Here is a 17,136-nt window from a genome sequence, read left to right on the forward strand (position 1 = left end):
CAATCATGATATTTTGAAATATTGGTTGATTAAAATTGTATACTATCTTTTGAAAACTCTCCAGAGTGCGACTGCTGTGCGTCATGTAGGTGTGGATCACTCCACACCTTTTCATTTCTAAATAGTTACAGATAGGGTCAGGGCTGAAACCCTAACACATGACAGCAAGCTGATATCAGTTATAACAAAGCCTACTTGTTCTTATATCACTGATTCTTACTCAATAATAGGTGTGCAGGTACAACACATCTTTACCAAACACTAAACAATGCCTTCAAGAGAGGCGTGGGATGCCAACAGCAAATTTGATTGGATGCCAGGAATGAATCAGAATACTCCTGTAGTGAAGTAGGATCTGCTTTCACAATTATCCCCACTTTTTACTTGGTATCAGTATGTTTTTGACCAGTCTGACTGGGATCCTGCTAGCCAGGACCCCAGTTATTGTGCTTTCTACCTGAATTGACCATGGTAAGTACTTCTGTACATCTACAATTGGCTACTGGTGTACCCTTGTAAGTCCCTAGTATATGGTACTAAGGTACCCAGGGCATAGGTACACCAGGGGTCTCCCACGTGCTGCAGAATGTATTGTGCCACTCATGGAAGCCCACTTAAACTAGGACTACAGGCCAAGGTACCCAGGGCATAGGTACACCACGGGTCTCCCACGTGTTACAGCACGTATTGTGCCACTCATGGGAGCCCACTTAAACTAGGACTACAGGCCTGCCATTGCAGCCTGTGTGAGTTGGTGCTTGCATCACTCACAACAGATATGCTACCTTATATCTGGGGTCACTACACTTAAAACCTATAAGTCACCCTTGTGGCAGCCTCTTCAGTCCTGAGGGCCGGGTGCTTGGATACAAGTGTGAGGGTGCTCCTGCATGAGCTGGACATCCCTATAAACCCCGGAGTCGATTCTCCAGGTTTTGTAAGTGCGATCAGCCATTTTAATACATCAGTCATTACGAGATGTCCAACTATATAGTGGCGGAACTGATTGTGAGAAGTTGGCCTGATATATGATGTCACTAATTCTAGTGTACACCTTATATCAGTCCAAACAACCCTTATGGTGATTGGTTGTAAAGTCAACCTTATAGACCAGCTATCCTAGTGGTAGCATGGACAAGAGCAGTCTTAGGCTAAACTCTGAATGGCATGTGAAGCCAGCTGTTATACCATATGTAATCCCTTGAATACCAAATGAAAGGACACCACAACAGATATATATAAAAATAGAATGTATTTATTCTAGGCAAACCCTCAGCACTCTTTATGAGATTCGAGGTAAGTACAACACAGTCTTATTTAAGCATACATTAAGGCACACAGGTAAGTAAAACAGTTAGGCCCTAGGGGCCACGCAAACCATATACTAAGTAAGTGGTATAAGGACCACTGTCACGAACACAGGATAGGCCTAGGCCTAGGCCTAGGGAATCACTGGGGCTACACTACACTACCAACAGTTAGGAAGTGGGAGGCCCACGGGATTCAGGTGCAGAGTGGAAACACTAACGCGTAATGCGTAAAAGTCGATAGAATTACTAGCAGTTAGAAATTAACAGTTTTAGGACACTTCTGGTATAGCTAGAAAATCGAGACTCGGAAACTAGACCCTAGGATAGTCAATACCCTTATGAGCACCGAAGTACCCAAGTTACCTAGCCCACGGGCTGCGGGTGCATAGGTGTGAACTTGCGTCGGGTTTCGTCGTTGACTTCTATGGATGCCTGAAGGAAAGTTGCTGACAGGCAGTCAGTGAAGTGTGTCCGGTGGATCCCAAGGTGGGGATCAGGAAGGAAGGAACCTGCAAGCAGAAGGGACAGAGTCTAGGTCACCAGCCAGGAGCCGGGAAGGAACCAGGAAGGAACCAGGCGATGTCGTGAAGATGCAGGTGAAGAGGTGAAGCTTGTCGCAGCAGCCACGGGTACCAGGAGAGGTCGAGGACGACCAGGACCAGGAGGTGAGCTGTCCCACGAAGGCTATTGCTGTCGGCGAAGTCGAGTCAGGACCCAACAAGCCTTGGCAAGCGGAACCCACGCAGGATGGAGGACTTGCTTCTGGTGCAGACCAGGAAGGTCTGGGGTGCTTCTCTTTCACAGAGGAGCGGGTGCCAGTCTGGAGTAGCCGGACCAGCAAGATGAAAGTAAAGGTTCGTCGTCGCAGAGGCTACTAGCCAACGGGCCAGCAACGGGACAACACATCGAGCAACACAGGTGCAGAAGGGCCCCACGCAGAACACGTGAAGTGTGGGGAGCTGGTCTTCTTTGCAGATGGTGCTCGGGAGTGGGGCTTCTCAATTCCCCAAGCACAGCCTCGAGGGAGCCTCGGAAGTCGCGCTAGTCAGTTACTAGCCACTTTTCCCAAGTCGCCGGTCCCATGTCCCTCATCGCCTCCACGGGTCTCAGCTTCGCTGGAGATGTGCATCTGGTTCAGAGGTGTCTGGAAGTCTCGGCGCTGGTCAGTCTCTGCAGTCGTCCCTCGTAGGATTCAGTCGCAAAGCAAGCAACGGTCGCTGGATGGTGCCTGGTTGCCCAGGGTGGTCACTACTTGGCCACAAGGGAGATTTCTTCAGTCTTCTTCCTGAGGTCGAATGTCGAAGGTCCAGAGTTTCTGTTCAAGTTGCAGATTCAGGTTAATCTAATTTAGCAGGGCTCAGCTAGCTACTGATATACTGGGCTAGTGGGCTGGGCTACCTGCAAGGTCCCTCCTATGGGTGGGACCAGGAAGGGGAGTGGCTACACCCCCTTTCCTTTGTCCAGTTTCGCGCCAGAGCTGGGGCTGGAGTGCCCCAACACCGGTTTGAACTGGACTATGCATGGGACACCTTGTGTGCCCCAGGCATGTCTCCTTCCTTTCAGCCCTCCCTGCCCCAATACACTAAAGTCTGTCTGGGGAGGTGCTAGCACCTCCCCAAGCAGGAAACCTATTGTCCAGGCCTCCCTGGCTGGGAGGGCTCCCAGCTGCAGGAGGTCAGACTCGTGTCTGTGGCAGCAGCATCCATTTTGTGATGCTGAGGCTTTGGTGAGAGTTAAACAGCAAAGTAGGATTTTAACATGTCTCTCCCTCTAGAAGGGAGGAATAATATCCTCGTCACCAGAAATGGTATGGGGGTATTATTCCAAAGTGTTAGACACCTTACACGACATGTTTTGATAAAGCCAAACCATAGTTACCATAACCGTTTAAGATTATAAGGTACTTTAAGAGTATATGGTAGGCTATATCATAGAACAGCTATAAGGACATGGTTCCGAAAGCTGCAGACAGGCTCAGCTCATGCTAGAGCACCATCTCACATGTTACCAAGCACTCTGCCTCCAGGATTGGTAAGGCCTGCCATAGGAGTGGCTGATAGGAACACATGTGTCTATTTTAAGGGTAGATATAGGTATACTATATCTAAGCAAGGGGTGATTACACAACCTTGCCCAAGCTGAGTGATCAGCCAGTTGTGTCTGATTGGAAGGCCAGGCCAGGGGTGGCATAATACATGCTGCAGCCCCTGGGAGGCCTAGGGTACACCTATGCCCTGGGTACCTAGGGTACACTGTACAGGGTCCAATAAGGTGATCCTTACCAATTGGGTATGCACCTAGGGCACATGGAGTCCATTTTAAAGAGAGAGCAGACAGCCTGAGACCCTGAATGGCAGGATCTCAGGCCAACTAAGTCGGAAAACCAGCTAGACACTAGGCAAAAAGTTGGGGGTAACCATAGTCAGATATCCACCTTCCTACACTGATCCCGGTCATGTTTTGTATCAAACAAGTTGAAATCCTACCCCAAAACTGTTGAAAGTATAACTCCATGTACTGGTGGGCTCCCTTGGGGTATCCCCAGTACTACTTGTAACAGCCTTTCAGGGTCTGACAGCAGGCTAGTGCTGCTGTCGACCACAGACACAATTCTGCTCTCCTGCTGCTGAGCCAAGCTTGAGCAGGGGACGGTAGAACAATAGAATTCCTGTCACAGGGAGGTGTGACCAACTCCCAGACAGGACTTAGTGTATTGGGCTGTGGTGGGGGCGCTTGCCAGCGCCACCAGACTGCCTTGCATACTCCAGTTTGAGCCAGTTCAGGGAGCTTTGCCTCCTGCTCTGGCACAAAACTGGACAAAGGACACGGGAGGATCATTCCCTCTGTTCAACCCCTCCTCTGGGAGGGACCCCGAGTCGTTCGAACCGTTCCCCTTGGGCATTTAAGGGTTTACCTGTGGGTGGCTCTTCAGATTCGTCGTGGGATAAGACTCAAGCCTGTAACCACGTCACTCTTCGACCATCTGGACCCTTGAACTTGGCTGGACTTCGCCTGGAACCGAGACTGCATCAAGGAAGACTTCTGGCTACTCTGGGTCTCGCTGTTCTGCAAGCCTTCTTTGTTGCCTGTGTCTGTGCTTCTTCCAGGATCTTCACCAGACCTGTGGGCATCAAGGACAAACCGACGTGATCTCCCTTGGAGGGAAGGAGTCACTCCCCTGCATCTGCAGGCACCGCAACAAAGCAGACCGGTCCACTGGTGGTTCTACAACTCCCTCAAAGCCCCACTTGTCCTCTCTGCAATTCAGAGGCCATTATCCCTGGGCAGAACCGCTGGCACAGAACCCCTGTGCACCACGTCGACTTGCTGTTGCCAAGGCTTGTTGATTCTGCACTTCAGAGATCTTCTGGCTACAAGAAGCTCCAGCTTCCAGCATCTCGTCTTGCCAAGTACAGTGTCCTCAGCACATCCTCTGCACAGTGGGCCTTCCTTCTTGGTGAGCTGCTCGAGGTCCTCTTGCAACTCCTCTGGGTGCTCCTGAGGATCTTCTTCTGCTTCAGTGGGCTCCCCTGCTTGCTTGGGCCTGCTCTGACTCTCATACTTGTGGCGAGTCCCTTGCACCTTGCTGGTCCCAATGTTGCTTCTTCTTCGCTCTTCATGCCAGTTGCAGCTACCAAGGCTTGTTGGTGCTCCCGCCGGACACTGACCCCAAGGTCTTGACTTCCAACATGGGAAACTCGTGCACGGCTCCTGGTCTTCCTCAGCGTCGCCTGGTCCTCACAGCTGCAGCGGCAAGGTCACAGTTAACACTTCTGAACCGTCTGACATCGGTGGGCATTGTTCTTCCATGCCTCCTGGTCACCGCTGAGTGGCATAGACTCTCTGCCACCTCTGTATACAGGTTCTTCTCTTAAAGAATCCACCCTTGGAAAAGACACAATTGGGGTGGCGAACTGAGCTAAAGAACGATGATGGATTCAACCCAGATCTGTGACTGGGGGCGAGTGTCTGAAAAGTTTCAGTGCTCCGTCCATCAACTCCTTGTGTTTGCTTTGTTCGTCCCGAGTTGGCAGGGTATGCCCAGCCGTGGGTCCCTTGCTCACTTTGCCATTGGATTTAAGCTAGCTTGGTTGATGAGGGCTGTTGGCCTGAAACTGGTCCCAGGATGCTTGTTTCCGGTCCAGGGAAGACATGGCTTGGCAGTTCGGGCTGGACTGTTCCCACGAGGCACAGGGTCAAGACTGATTTGCATATAGCTGTGTCCGAACTGGGGTAGCGAATTGAGCTAAAGAACGACGATGGACAAAAATCATATTACCGGAGTACTCCCATCCTGTATTCGAACGCTGGCGGAACGGACACTCCGTAATAAGATTTTGCTTGATACATAACTGGACCATATTTCAGGATATGGTTATTTAGTGACAGTGTATAATTGACTCAATTTGATAACGGTTATTGAAATTGGAATGCAAAGAGACTCGATGATGCAGAATATGCCTCATATGTGAATAATCTCATAACTAAGCCATGAGGAAGTCTGCTGTGACAGGATACAGCTCAGACGAAAAACACGTAATGGCAAGGCAATTGGGCTATTGTGCAAATCCAAATGTGTGGACTAAACTGGAAACAGCAATAATTATTAGATCACACACTGAAAAGTAACGGTGAGGAGAATAGTAAATCGTTTCTCACAAATAAAAAGCTTTTTTTTTTCAATAAGGATAAATATCCTTTCCACCATATAAATGGTTGAACTACATATAAGCATGTGAAACAGAGATGTGTACCCAGCACTGACTGGGTCATCTATTGTTTTTCCTTGGAGTAAGGCTCGCCACTCACGGACTGTTGGATGTGCTTCATTTCAAGTGCTACATGCAGAACAAGGGAGATGAACTCAGCTCAGCTGGGAATGGGGATCCCACCTGGTCAGGTTAGGACTGTTAAAGAGACAGCCAATGAAAAGCGCTATGACCGATTTACTTTCTAGAGAAAGAGAGACTGGCTCGGCCCTCTCTGCAATGGCAACTTGCAACCTCAACATTCATACAAGCGTACTCTACTAAAAGTACAACAGTCTCACTAGAAACAGAGAAGGATCATATCATAAGTCCACTCTGCTCCGATGCTGGACATCCTTTCTCTGGACTGTGACTACTTTAACTGAACAGGTTGCCCAGTACAAGAGGAACAATGGCTTTTCTACTAGGGTTACTCACACCATCTGCATAGTGCGGATGAGCCATTCTCAATGTGGGAAGGTTACTATGGTGCTTAAGTACCACAGCATCGAACTTGTATTCAGGTCTTGACTCTTCTTCCTCATGATGAAATCCAATGCGCCTGTAAGATCAATGCACCCTAACTGTATGCAAGCCAGGTGGTTCCACATGGACACTGATGGTAGTACATGACATGCACTAAAAAACATTTATCTATAGGAGTCCTGATGAACATAGTCAAAGTAAACAATAATATTTGTTCACTGTATATTGACCCAAACTAGTCCTAGTTGAAAAACGTTTTTCCTAAAGATCATGAAGGTTTGTTCTGTCTTGATTTCGGGTGGAAGGGCAGGCCACTTCCTTGTGACAATTGCAGAGAATCGTTTCCAGCACATTCGAGCTTCTTAGGATTTTAAAGAGTCCCAAGATGGTGCATCTGAGGGGCGAGCAGAGTTTTTTCTACCCAGTGTCTCCTGGGAGCAAAGTGGCCCTAAATTCCCATGGAATTTATAATTTAGGAATAACAAAGTTACTTACATTTGGGATCTATCTTTGTGGTGCACATCAATATACCTGCAAATGCATCACCTCAGAAAGGTCCTCCAAGCACCAGATTGAATTGAGAAAATTTCAAATAGCGCGCCCGTACCATGGTTCGAAGCACTCTCGAAAACCTCCTTGGATATGATGTTATGGAGCCATTTGGCACCACTTGGTGCCTTTATGCTAGTTCTCATACAATTCCCCCAACCCCCCCCCCCCCCCCCCCTCCCCTTCGGACCTTTGAGACAGAGGAGAGTCTGACAAACTTAAAGGAAAGCAGTGCACAAAACCAACTAGTTACCTCACTGGCATCACAGTATCCACTCCCGAGCAGGTAGGCAAGTGTAGACAAGAGTGTTCACCAGAAAGATTGTTGCTAAAGTTATGTAACCCTTTTCTTCTTATGGATACTTACCTGCAAATTCCTCACCTACTGAATCAATACCTATGCACCAACTCATGGAGGTTGGGACTGAGGCAAGAAATGGCTAAACTGTCCATCACCACAGCGATGACTTTAAATCATCCAACCCCAGGCACTGAGAGACAGGAACCCACAACGAGGCTCATGACAGAATGATAGCATTCAAGACAGAAGTATCACCAAAAAAAGGCAGGATCTTAAACAAGTTACCTTTCATAACACTCTTTCTGGTAGAGACTCAATCCAGCCCCACATGCCTCGCCTTTTGAATATTTACCAGGCGTCAGACTGAATCTGGAAACTTCTTTCCTAGTACCTCTGCGTGCCCGAAGGTGGCGCAGTTCGGCTCTGCACTGAAGCCGTTCCACTCTGAAAGTGATGTGTAGGGCCTATAGAGGCGCCCCTTCTGAACGCTGACATTTTCGGAAATCTTTATTAAATTCTAACACAAACTTCCCACATTTTTACTGCAATTACAGTCAATAGTGGCCATCTTAATTTTAAAATGTCCAAAGTGACCATGCTTTAAAAATTGCTCACTATGAAAGGATACATGGATGATAATCTGTTTTCTCACCAAGAAAATTCACAAACTGTGTTCCATTGTAGTAGTAGCCCTCTGGCAGTGGATCCAAATGGCGCTTCACCTGGTATAATTGTGAAAAAACACTTAGTCAGAAGTACTGATAAATTATACATAAAAGCATACATTTGCACAATTATGATGTGTATGATACAACACACACACCTACATATACGTCTAAACATACATTATGGAAAATGCTACTTATCCTGTAACCTGCTGTTCGTAGCGTGTGATGCTGTGGATTCACATGCTCTTCCTTCTTTCACCACCTAGTGTTTGGCCAAGATGTTTGTAACAAAAGCTGTTGTGACTCAACCCTCGCACTATAATGGACCAGCACACTGGTTCCACCTCAGATTGTTTTCTGCTGTCAGTGGGCGAGTAGTGTGAGGGAGAACCTTGTCGAAGACAGAGTGTAGAGTGAACGGAGTAAAGATTTGAGATGGGGCGTGGCTTGGCGCCCGGTGAGCATGGCGGCAACTACATTAGGCTCCCGGCACTGGTGCGGCGGACTCCCACTTCAGCGACACCTTCAGAGAAACCGAACAGGCAAGCGTGTCAGTGAAGTGCTGTGCGACAAGATGCGCTGAAGCCTGAAGTGTTTCAACGCCACGGAACGGGGTTTTCTAGCAGGTAAAATGCTCCGACGTGAGCTCGCGGCATTGTGGCCGCCATTTTAGATATCGCGTCTGAGCTACGAGTGTTCTGCTGTTTGAAATGTGGAGAAAACATCACTCAAGTATGCCCACCTGTCTTTTAGAAATATAACTACTCTTTGGGCCCCACTGGAGGAAATTCGAGGGGGCATATTTACCCAACGATTTTTCACTATCTCATATCGGTTGAGGAGACAAAGAATCGACCGCCATTTTGGGGAACCTCTATTAATGCCTCATGGTAACCCCTCAAACACTTTATGAATGTGCTCATATACTCTCCTTTACAATGTCATAATAAAGGACTACTTTTTCATTTTTTGTCCTTATGTTTCAAATGAACTCGATTGTTGACCTACATAGCATATATTAAACGGAGGAAACGCATATTTGAAGGAGCAAAACAGTTATTTTTGCAGCAACGGTTGTAGTGGTCCTCGTACCTTAATGTCTGCGATTATCTCATAGCTCATTGAAGGATGTATTACTAAGCCTAGCTGCTTTGTTTCCATTTTAAAACGCTACTTACTCCAAATGGAAGTTGTTACCTCATCTGTCCACTTTCGTGCCAACTCTCTCTGAAGCCATCCTCAAGTCTTTCTGTTTTGCTTATCTTTCATGTTCATGGGTAGAACAAAAGGATCTATTCACAACACACTAAAATCAAAACGCTCTTTTATTAAAATTTCAACGCTTTTTTCACGACTTTCCAAGCTGGAGGACTCAGAATTAATCGAAGTAGAGCATACCAACAAAATAATGGATTCCTCACAAGGAGCAACAGGAAAGTCTAATGTGAAACGCTTGAAAAAAGATCCTCCCTCACCACCCAAATCAGCTTCTCCAGTCTCAATGGAGCTACTATTACAGGAGATAAGGGCTCTCAGGCCCTTTATGGAGGAGACCAATTCGAAATTACAAATCCTCTCCGACAACTGGTCGCAAATGGATACCAGAATTACAGCAGTTGAACATAATGTTTCTTCCCTCAATGAAACTACTAAGAATGTCACTTTTCTGCATTCTCAGGTTTCAATACTCCAAAAGCAGGTCGAGGACCTTGAAAATCGTAATAGAAGAAACAACATGCATATTTATGGCCTGGTGGAGGGAGCCGAAGGTACGGACTGTGTCGTTCTTCACATCATTCCTTCTAAAATTCTGCGCATGCCAGAAGATACTACACTTAACATACGGTGTGCTCACAGATTGGGACGACCTCCTATTGCAACGTCATCTTCACAAAGACCAAGAGGTGTCATTCCCTATTTTCTAGAATATACAGACTTGCTGAAAGTATTGGCAGCAGTTAAAGCTATGCAACGGATCTCATGGTCTGATTCCACCTTGTTCTTCACACAAGACTATTCTAGGGCTACAGCTGCCAGACGTAAAGCCTTTCTTAACATGAGACCAGGCCTTCGTTCCATGGGTGCTAGGATGGTCTTTTTCATCCATGTCTTTTTAAGGTTACTTAAAACAGCCGAACAACAACATATGAAGACCCAGTTTGTCTGCAAAGTTTCATAAACTCGCAAAAGACGGTTAATATGGACTCATCGGGCTCCTCCTCATCTCATATTACATGAATTGTTTGGTCTGCATATGTGAGATGTTATTTTTCTGCTGATTGAAGTCTATGACGTTAGTCTCATGCTTATGTTGGTAACTTCTCCTCAATAGCATTACAGTTCTAACTATTATGTTCTAATGTTTTCATGTTTAATGTTCGGTTTCTAAATTAAAGTTAACAATGTTATCTTTCGCCTCACAGTTAAATCTGGTCATGATGTGGTCCTCCCCCGGTCTGTTCGAGTCGCCACTAGACGTCTGTCGGCTCCATGTGGCTCCACCCGCCCCCGCATTCCAGTTCCCTCTATGTAGGTATGTTATTTGGTTTATTGTTGCTTTATTGTTTTGTCTTGATTTTTGTTCTTTGGTTTGTCTCGCATATCTTGGTTTTTTGCTCATTTGATGTCTTCAATACTCCCAGCTCCTCTTGTATTCTCATGCTTATTTTTGTAGATGCAGGTTCAAGTTTTCATGTAGACATATTTTTTGTTTCGTTCTTTGTTCTTTGGTCGGTATTGCATTTCCTTACTCTCTTCTCTTTTGGTGTCCTTAACATATTCACATTTCTTTACATACTTATGTCTGTTAATATACTTTTTGATATATCTCTAAATCTTACTATATACTCGTTCTTGTATTACTTATCTAGAATATGTATCTCGTGCTATATTGTCCCTTCTACTTTCCATTCTTGGTTTAAGACGTCTGATTATTTTATCCTCCTTCGCCTTGCAATTGAATTGATTATTCGTCTCTACCGCTTCTCTTCCTATATTCTCCACTGTCGCTTTCATGATTTGGACTTTCACTTCATGCTCCTTTTCCATTCTTTTCCTGAAATCCTAGGTCTTTAAAATTGATCTTGTGGAACGTTAAGGGATTAAACTCTCCCATCAAAAGACAAAGAGTCTTATCTCATCTAGCTAAAATGGGCGCTGATATAGCTTTTCTGCCAGAAACGCATCTTACGGAAGTTGAATCTTTAAAACTAAAAAGAAGCTGGGTTGGGGAAGTTTTTTTCTCTTAAGGACATGGCAAACAAGTCAAGTTTCAAAACTTTATTCGACAGCATGTCATAAAAGCAAGTAAACATCCTAACATACTATAAATACTACAAGATAAAATACATTATATATATATTTTTTTAAAACTCATTAAATCATGGTGCTGTCGATTTACAAGGATTAAGAAAAAGATTTCAACAACAATAGATAAGAACAATTCAAAAAAGAAAAAAAACTTAATTTTAAAAGTTAATCATACATTCTTTGGTGTCAAAAATTAATTGGCCAACTTCTGAAGATTTTAAGGTGCGAGAGCGTATAATCCAAGCCCACCCTAAAAATTTTGCGACAGCAATAGCCATACAGGGTGTGCAATCGGATTAGAGTATTCTTAAAGCCACCTTGTACCTGCGTGTCCCCAGATTTATACACACTGGTTTTAGCCACCTATGGCGTGGGTTAGTGTACAAAGGACATACAAACAGCAAATGGCCTATGTCCTCGATCAGGTCTTTACAATGGTGACACTTGTTGTCCTGGGTAGATGACCATCTATGGGTGAATGCTTTTACAGGAAGGGACCCAATTCTAAACTGAAAATACAGTTTTCTATCAGGGACCCTTTCTATAATGTCCCAATAAGCCTCACAAAAGGGTATAGGTTTAATGTCAAGGAAACGACCCGTTAGCTTAGCGTTTTGGCCAAGGCTGAAGGCCTTGGCCAGGGTCATATCCCAGTACATTTTTTTAAAGGTTGACTTAGATGGGAAACTTGGGCCATTTGGTTCATCCCATAGATGATCTAATTCCAGTTTTGTTAACAAGTCCCTAATTTCCTTAAGCCATGGAATAGAGTGAAAGCGGTCAGCCCTGATAATATCTTTCAGGGCGATGGCGTAATGGGCTAATTCAGGAGTTGTCATAATCCGTCGCCAATAAAGAAGGGGACGTAACCGTGCTAGGTCCTCTATTTTTTTCCTGCCCAGTTCATATGCGAGCGGAACGGTTGGGGTACTTTGTGGAACCCCAGCTAAACAGCGTAAAGATTTGTTTTCTGCCAGTCTTAGTTGGTTCAAATTAGCAAAACCCCACAGTTCCGAACCGTACAAAGAGGCACTTATGACTTTCATGTTATAAATTTCTAGGGCAGGAGTGATGGGCTTGGTTAACCTCTTCAGTGCCCATGACGAGATAGTCTCGTCATGGAGCACGGTCGCGCTGTGCCCATGACGAGACTATCTCGTCATGAACCCCACCCACTAATGTAACGCCCGGCACAGGAGGGGGAAAGGGCGTGGCACAGAAGGGGTTAAGGAAGATTTATGTTTAGAGACAATTGCACCCGCCAACTGGTGAAATTTTAAAGCGGCCATGTCAATATGATTTTTCCAGCTCATATTGCTCTGGAGGGATATTCCTAGATACGTGAATGCCTCAACCTGTTCCAACGGGGTACCATTAAAATTAATTACACCTCTAATCTTTTCCGCTGATTCAGGGACATAAACTTAGTTTTGGAGGTGTTTATCTCGAGTCCGCGCGTTTGACAAAAAACACCAAACGCATTTAATGCCCTCTGAAGCCCGCTCGGTGTCCGCGAAACTATCAACGTATCGTCCGCAAACATGAGGACTGGCACGCGAGCCCCTGCTAATACCGGGGCATCCGTAGGGGAGCAGCTGAGGTGATCTACAATGCCGTTAATGTATAGAGAAAACAGCGTAGGTGCCAGAACACACCCCTGTCGGACACCACGCTCGACAGGGAATGGGTCGGTCACCTCACCCTGGGCCCCCCACCTAATTCTTGCGTAATTGTTCTCATGCAGGCGGACAAGTAACGTTAACAGTTCCGGCGCCATCCCTGCTTCAGCGAGAACCCTCCAAAGTTTAGAGCGGGGCACTAAATCAAAGGCTGATTTCAGGTCTATAAAGACCGCATAAAGGGTCCCATTGGTCAATCTCACGTTCCTCCAATAAAGTGCTAACAAATAAAAAACCTGATCAACAGAACTAGTACAGGGTCGAAAACCAGCTTGATATGGGGATAAAATGTAATTTTCTTCTACCCAATATTGCAGTTTATTTTGCACTAATCGACCTATAAGTTTTTGGGCTGAGTCTATGAGACTGATAGGTCTATAGTTGCTAGGTAGTGATTTGTCACCCTTTTTAAAAACCAGAATTATTTCCGCACCTTTCCATGAGGTGGGAATAGGCGCACCCATTTTTTTTTTTTTTTTTTTTGAAAAACCTTTATTGTGCACATTTACATCATCGTACAACGCACAGTCACCGTCCAGGTGGTGAAGCAGTTAAGCAAAGTGTATGCTTCCAGATATTAGAGCACAGCCATTTAGCCGACATCCCGGGGGTCCGGCGGCATCGTACAGGGTAGCATGCGTACAGAAGGGAGGTGCGTGCGCTGTGAAGGGAGTAGGCGTGTGGTGCTGTGTATGTGCTTTTAATTTTTTGTGGTGCTCCAGGTGCATGTTATCGGTGATAGAGGATGGCGCTGTAATCCAGCCCACTCCACGGCCACGCCGGCCGCCGCCCAGGCCCCGATCCAGAGACCCATCGGACGTCGCTGTTACCCCAAACGTAAAGGCCTCCGGGTGGCCGAGCGCCAGCAGCGTGCCCAGAGCGTGGGCCGAAGCGCGGCAAGGATAGCGCAGTATAGCTCACAGCGACCCATATGGCAGCGCATAGATCTGGCGAGTCTGGTATGCAGCATCATAGTCCTTATCTATCCCGTGTATGCATGGCAATAGTATGTGTTAAGGTTAGGGTCGTGAACTCAAGTAGGGTTGAGGGGAAGGGGGGGGGAAGAAGGGGGGGGGAGATCATTCTGCGGTAGAGCAGGAGGGTCATCATCCGCCAGATTGGGCACAGCAGGACCGCGTAGTGTGCGCGGGGAGTCGCAGGCTAAGGGAGGGGAACAAAAGGAAAAGAGGGCTTTCAAGTAGACTGGAATTCCCCAGTGTCCGTGCCCGCACCCGCCCGCCACCACCCCCAGGGCATCCGGGACAATCAGGGGCAAGTAGGGAGGGGGGATAAGAGCCGCCCTCCCAGCAGCCCTGGGGCCGCCGCCGCCCCGCCAGCAGAGGTGCGACAAACCCCAGGGATTCAGGTTATCCCCCTGTCTTGGCAAGCCCTCTGGAATGTCCCAAGGAGATTATCCCAAAGTTGGGCGATGGGGAACTTCCGGAGCCCTGCCGTTTCCTCGCGAAGGAGCACCGCGCTCTCCGCCTGCGCCCAATTAACAAAAGAGGCTCTCCAATGGCGTACGTGTGGGTGAGCGGCTGCCTTCCAGTGCTTGGTAAGCATGCGTTTGGCCGTTATAAGGCCCATGTCCCAAAAGCGTGCCTGTACTTTATTTTCTTTTGTGCGCCGATAGAGTCCTAGAATGCATGTTTCCCATGTATGCGGGAGCCGCCCATCGGCGCCGCGCGCGAGCAGTGTCAGCACCGCTTCCCAGTACGCCTGTATCTCTGGGCAGTGCCATAGCATATGTAAGAGGTCCGCTCCCGGCAGTAAGCATCGCGGGCAGGTTGCATCTGTCCTCGCAAAGTATCTGTTAATTTTATCGGGGGTGAGGTATGCGCGTTGTAGTATGTAGTACTGTATAATTTTAAAGCGGGGATTGCGTGGGATGTTCGTCGGGCCGGTCAGTATCATTGCCCATTCTTTGTCCGTCCAGTCTCTTCCCCTGTCTGTCGTCCAGCGCTCCCTCAGTGTTGTTGTGGATGGCTGCGAGTGCGCCTGTAGTGCCTGCGCCAGCCAGTGTACGATGTGCGCGCCATGGCCCATAACGTGTAGGTATTGCATGAAGGTATGCACCGGGGGCTCCTCTGTCATGTCGCCCCAGGAAGCCGTGAGTGTGTGCAAGAGGGAGGCGTGTAGGAGGAACTGTCCCGCCGGGAGAGTCGTGTCTTCAGCCAAGTTGGCGAACGTGAGCAGTTCGCCATCAGCATACAAATCGCTCAGTGTGCCCACCCCCGCCTGATCCCAGCCAGCTAAGTGGGCCTCCGTGAGCGGCCCCGTCGGGCCAGGCATTCCCAAGAGTGGCATGCTCGGGGCATAAGGTTTAGTAGCACGCGTGAGACGAAGGCTCCTCAGAAAGCATCTGCGCGCCACTGCCAAGTAGATCTGGGTGGGGCAGGATGCGCGGGTTAGCGGGTGAAACAGCGCATTAATTTGCGTTTGTGTCCATGCGGCCATATGTGTGGCAGTGTCCTCGAGTTGTTTGCCACTCAGCCATCCCGCCACCCATTGCATCTGTGCCGCGAGATAGTACAGTTCCAGGTTAGGAACCGCCAGGCCCGAGTCTGTGGGCATATATAATTTAGTGAGCGCCACTCGCGGCCTCCCCTTGTTCCAGATGAGGGAGCGGAGCAGCGCCTCTAGGTCACGAAAGAGCCTGACGGGTACATACAGAGGCATATTCGCAAAATAATAGAGGAGGCGAGGCAGCACAATCATTTTGGTCAGTGCCACGCGGCTGGGCACGTTAAGGGGTAGGGTATTCCAGAAGCCAATTTGCGCTCGGACAGAAGCGATCGCCCGGCAGAGGTTCCCTTCCAAGATATCTGCCGGTGTTCTATATATTCGTATCCCTAGGTATCGGAAAGTGGTGGGATGCCATTGCAGCCTGTCTCCTCCCAGCCGAGGGAATAGGCGCACCCATGGCCACAGAATTAGCTAACCATTGAAAATACTGACACCAAGATAATCTATCACTTAAAAACACATCGGCTGGTATCCCATCCATTCCTGGGGCTCTACCCCCAGTCACGCAATCAAGTGCTAAATTAACATCTTTGATCGAGAATATCTGCTTTTGATAAAAAATAGTGGGGGGGAATGAACACTCTCCTTCAGATGGATTAGAAGCATATTGCGGTCTAAAGAAATCAACCCACTGGTGTTTGGCAACGTTCTCTGGACCCATTGCGGGCTTTGAATTCCATGCAGAGAGGGTTGTGGTCACTTTCCACCCTAGATATTATAATCATATCAATCAGCCTATGCCAATCTCTGATATCCACCAGGAAGTAATCTATGCGACTGGAGGACCTGCCATTATCAAATGTTCTTACTCCCAGGCGATCAGACGAAGTACGCCCGTTAGCTGCTCTAAGCCCTCTCTCTAGACATAGAGCTTTAAGTTGGATAGCTACTGCTGACCATCTCTTAACTGCGGGAAGATCCAACTGAGGGACGCCCCACTTACTATCCTCCTCAGCAGCAAGAAATTGGTCCTCAGGTCCAAGTGGCTCAAATGTCGTATTAACATCCCACAATAATAGACAACTGAGTTGGAAGTGCTACAAGCTGTTGATCAAGAACAGAGATTACATCAGATAGAAGTCCCCCGACCATCCCTCTAGCATAAATGTTAAAGATTGCCATTCCCTGGCCGGTAGGCCATATGATATTCACTGACAAAATTTCATTTGATGGGGAGTTCTGTTGTTTAATTTTGCAGCATAATGATTGGCGGATCCAAATTATCAAACCCCCTGATGGTCGGCCTTTGTTTTTTTTAATGGCGGGTGTTTGAAAGTTAAGGAACCCCAAGCGGTGAACCGGGACCAATGACCAGGATTCCTGGAATAGGATAATGTCAAACTGGTCAACAAAGCTACACCATTCAGGAGACTGTAACTTGTTACCAATTCCAGCAAGATTCCAAGAAAGAAAAGTCAACCCTGCCTCAGCTGCTAAAAAACAGGAAGGGTCTTTTGTTGTTAATTAATAAACTTTGAATCTCACCTTCCGTCCCGTTCTCATGCTCAACATTATTGCGTGAGCTACCAGGTGGCTCTGTTAGTAATACCTTAGATCCTA

General features: G+C 47.3%; 1 protein-coding gene across 1 annotated transcript in view; it reads right to left on the minus strand.

Annotated features, from left to right (window-relative positions):
* DNAAF9 (dynein axonemal assembly factor 9) overlaps positions 1–17,136 on the minus strand; it is a 1,049,036-nt gene that overhangs the window by 47,954 nt on the left and 983,946 nt on the right. The window contains exon 36 of the mRNA XM_085642690.1: positions 8,023–8,116. Coding sequence (XP_085498816.1) covers positions 8,023–8,116 — 94 coding nt within the window. The remainder of the gene's footprint in view (positions 1–8,022; positions 8,117–17,136) is intronic.

The sequence above is a fragment of the Triturus cristatus genome, chromosome 2_2 (assembly GCF_964204655.1).
Source record: "Triturus cristatus chromosome 2_2, aTriCri1.1, whole genome shotgun sequence".
In the NCBI taxonomy this organism is placed as follows: Eukaryota; Metazoa; Chordata; class Amphibia; order Caudata; family Salamandridae; genus Triturus; species Triturus cristatus.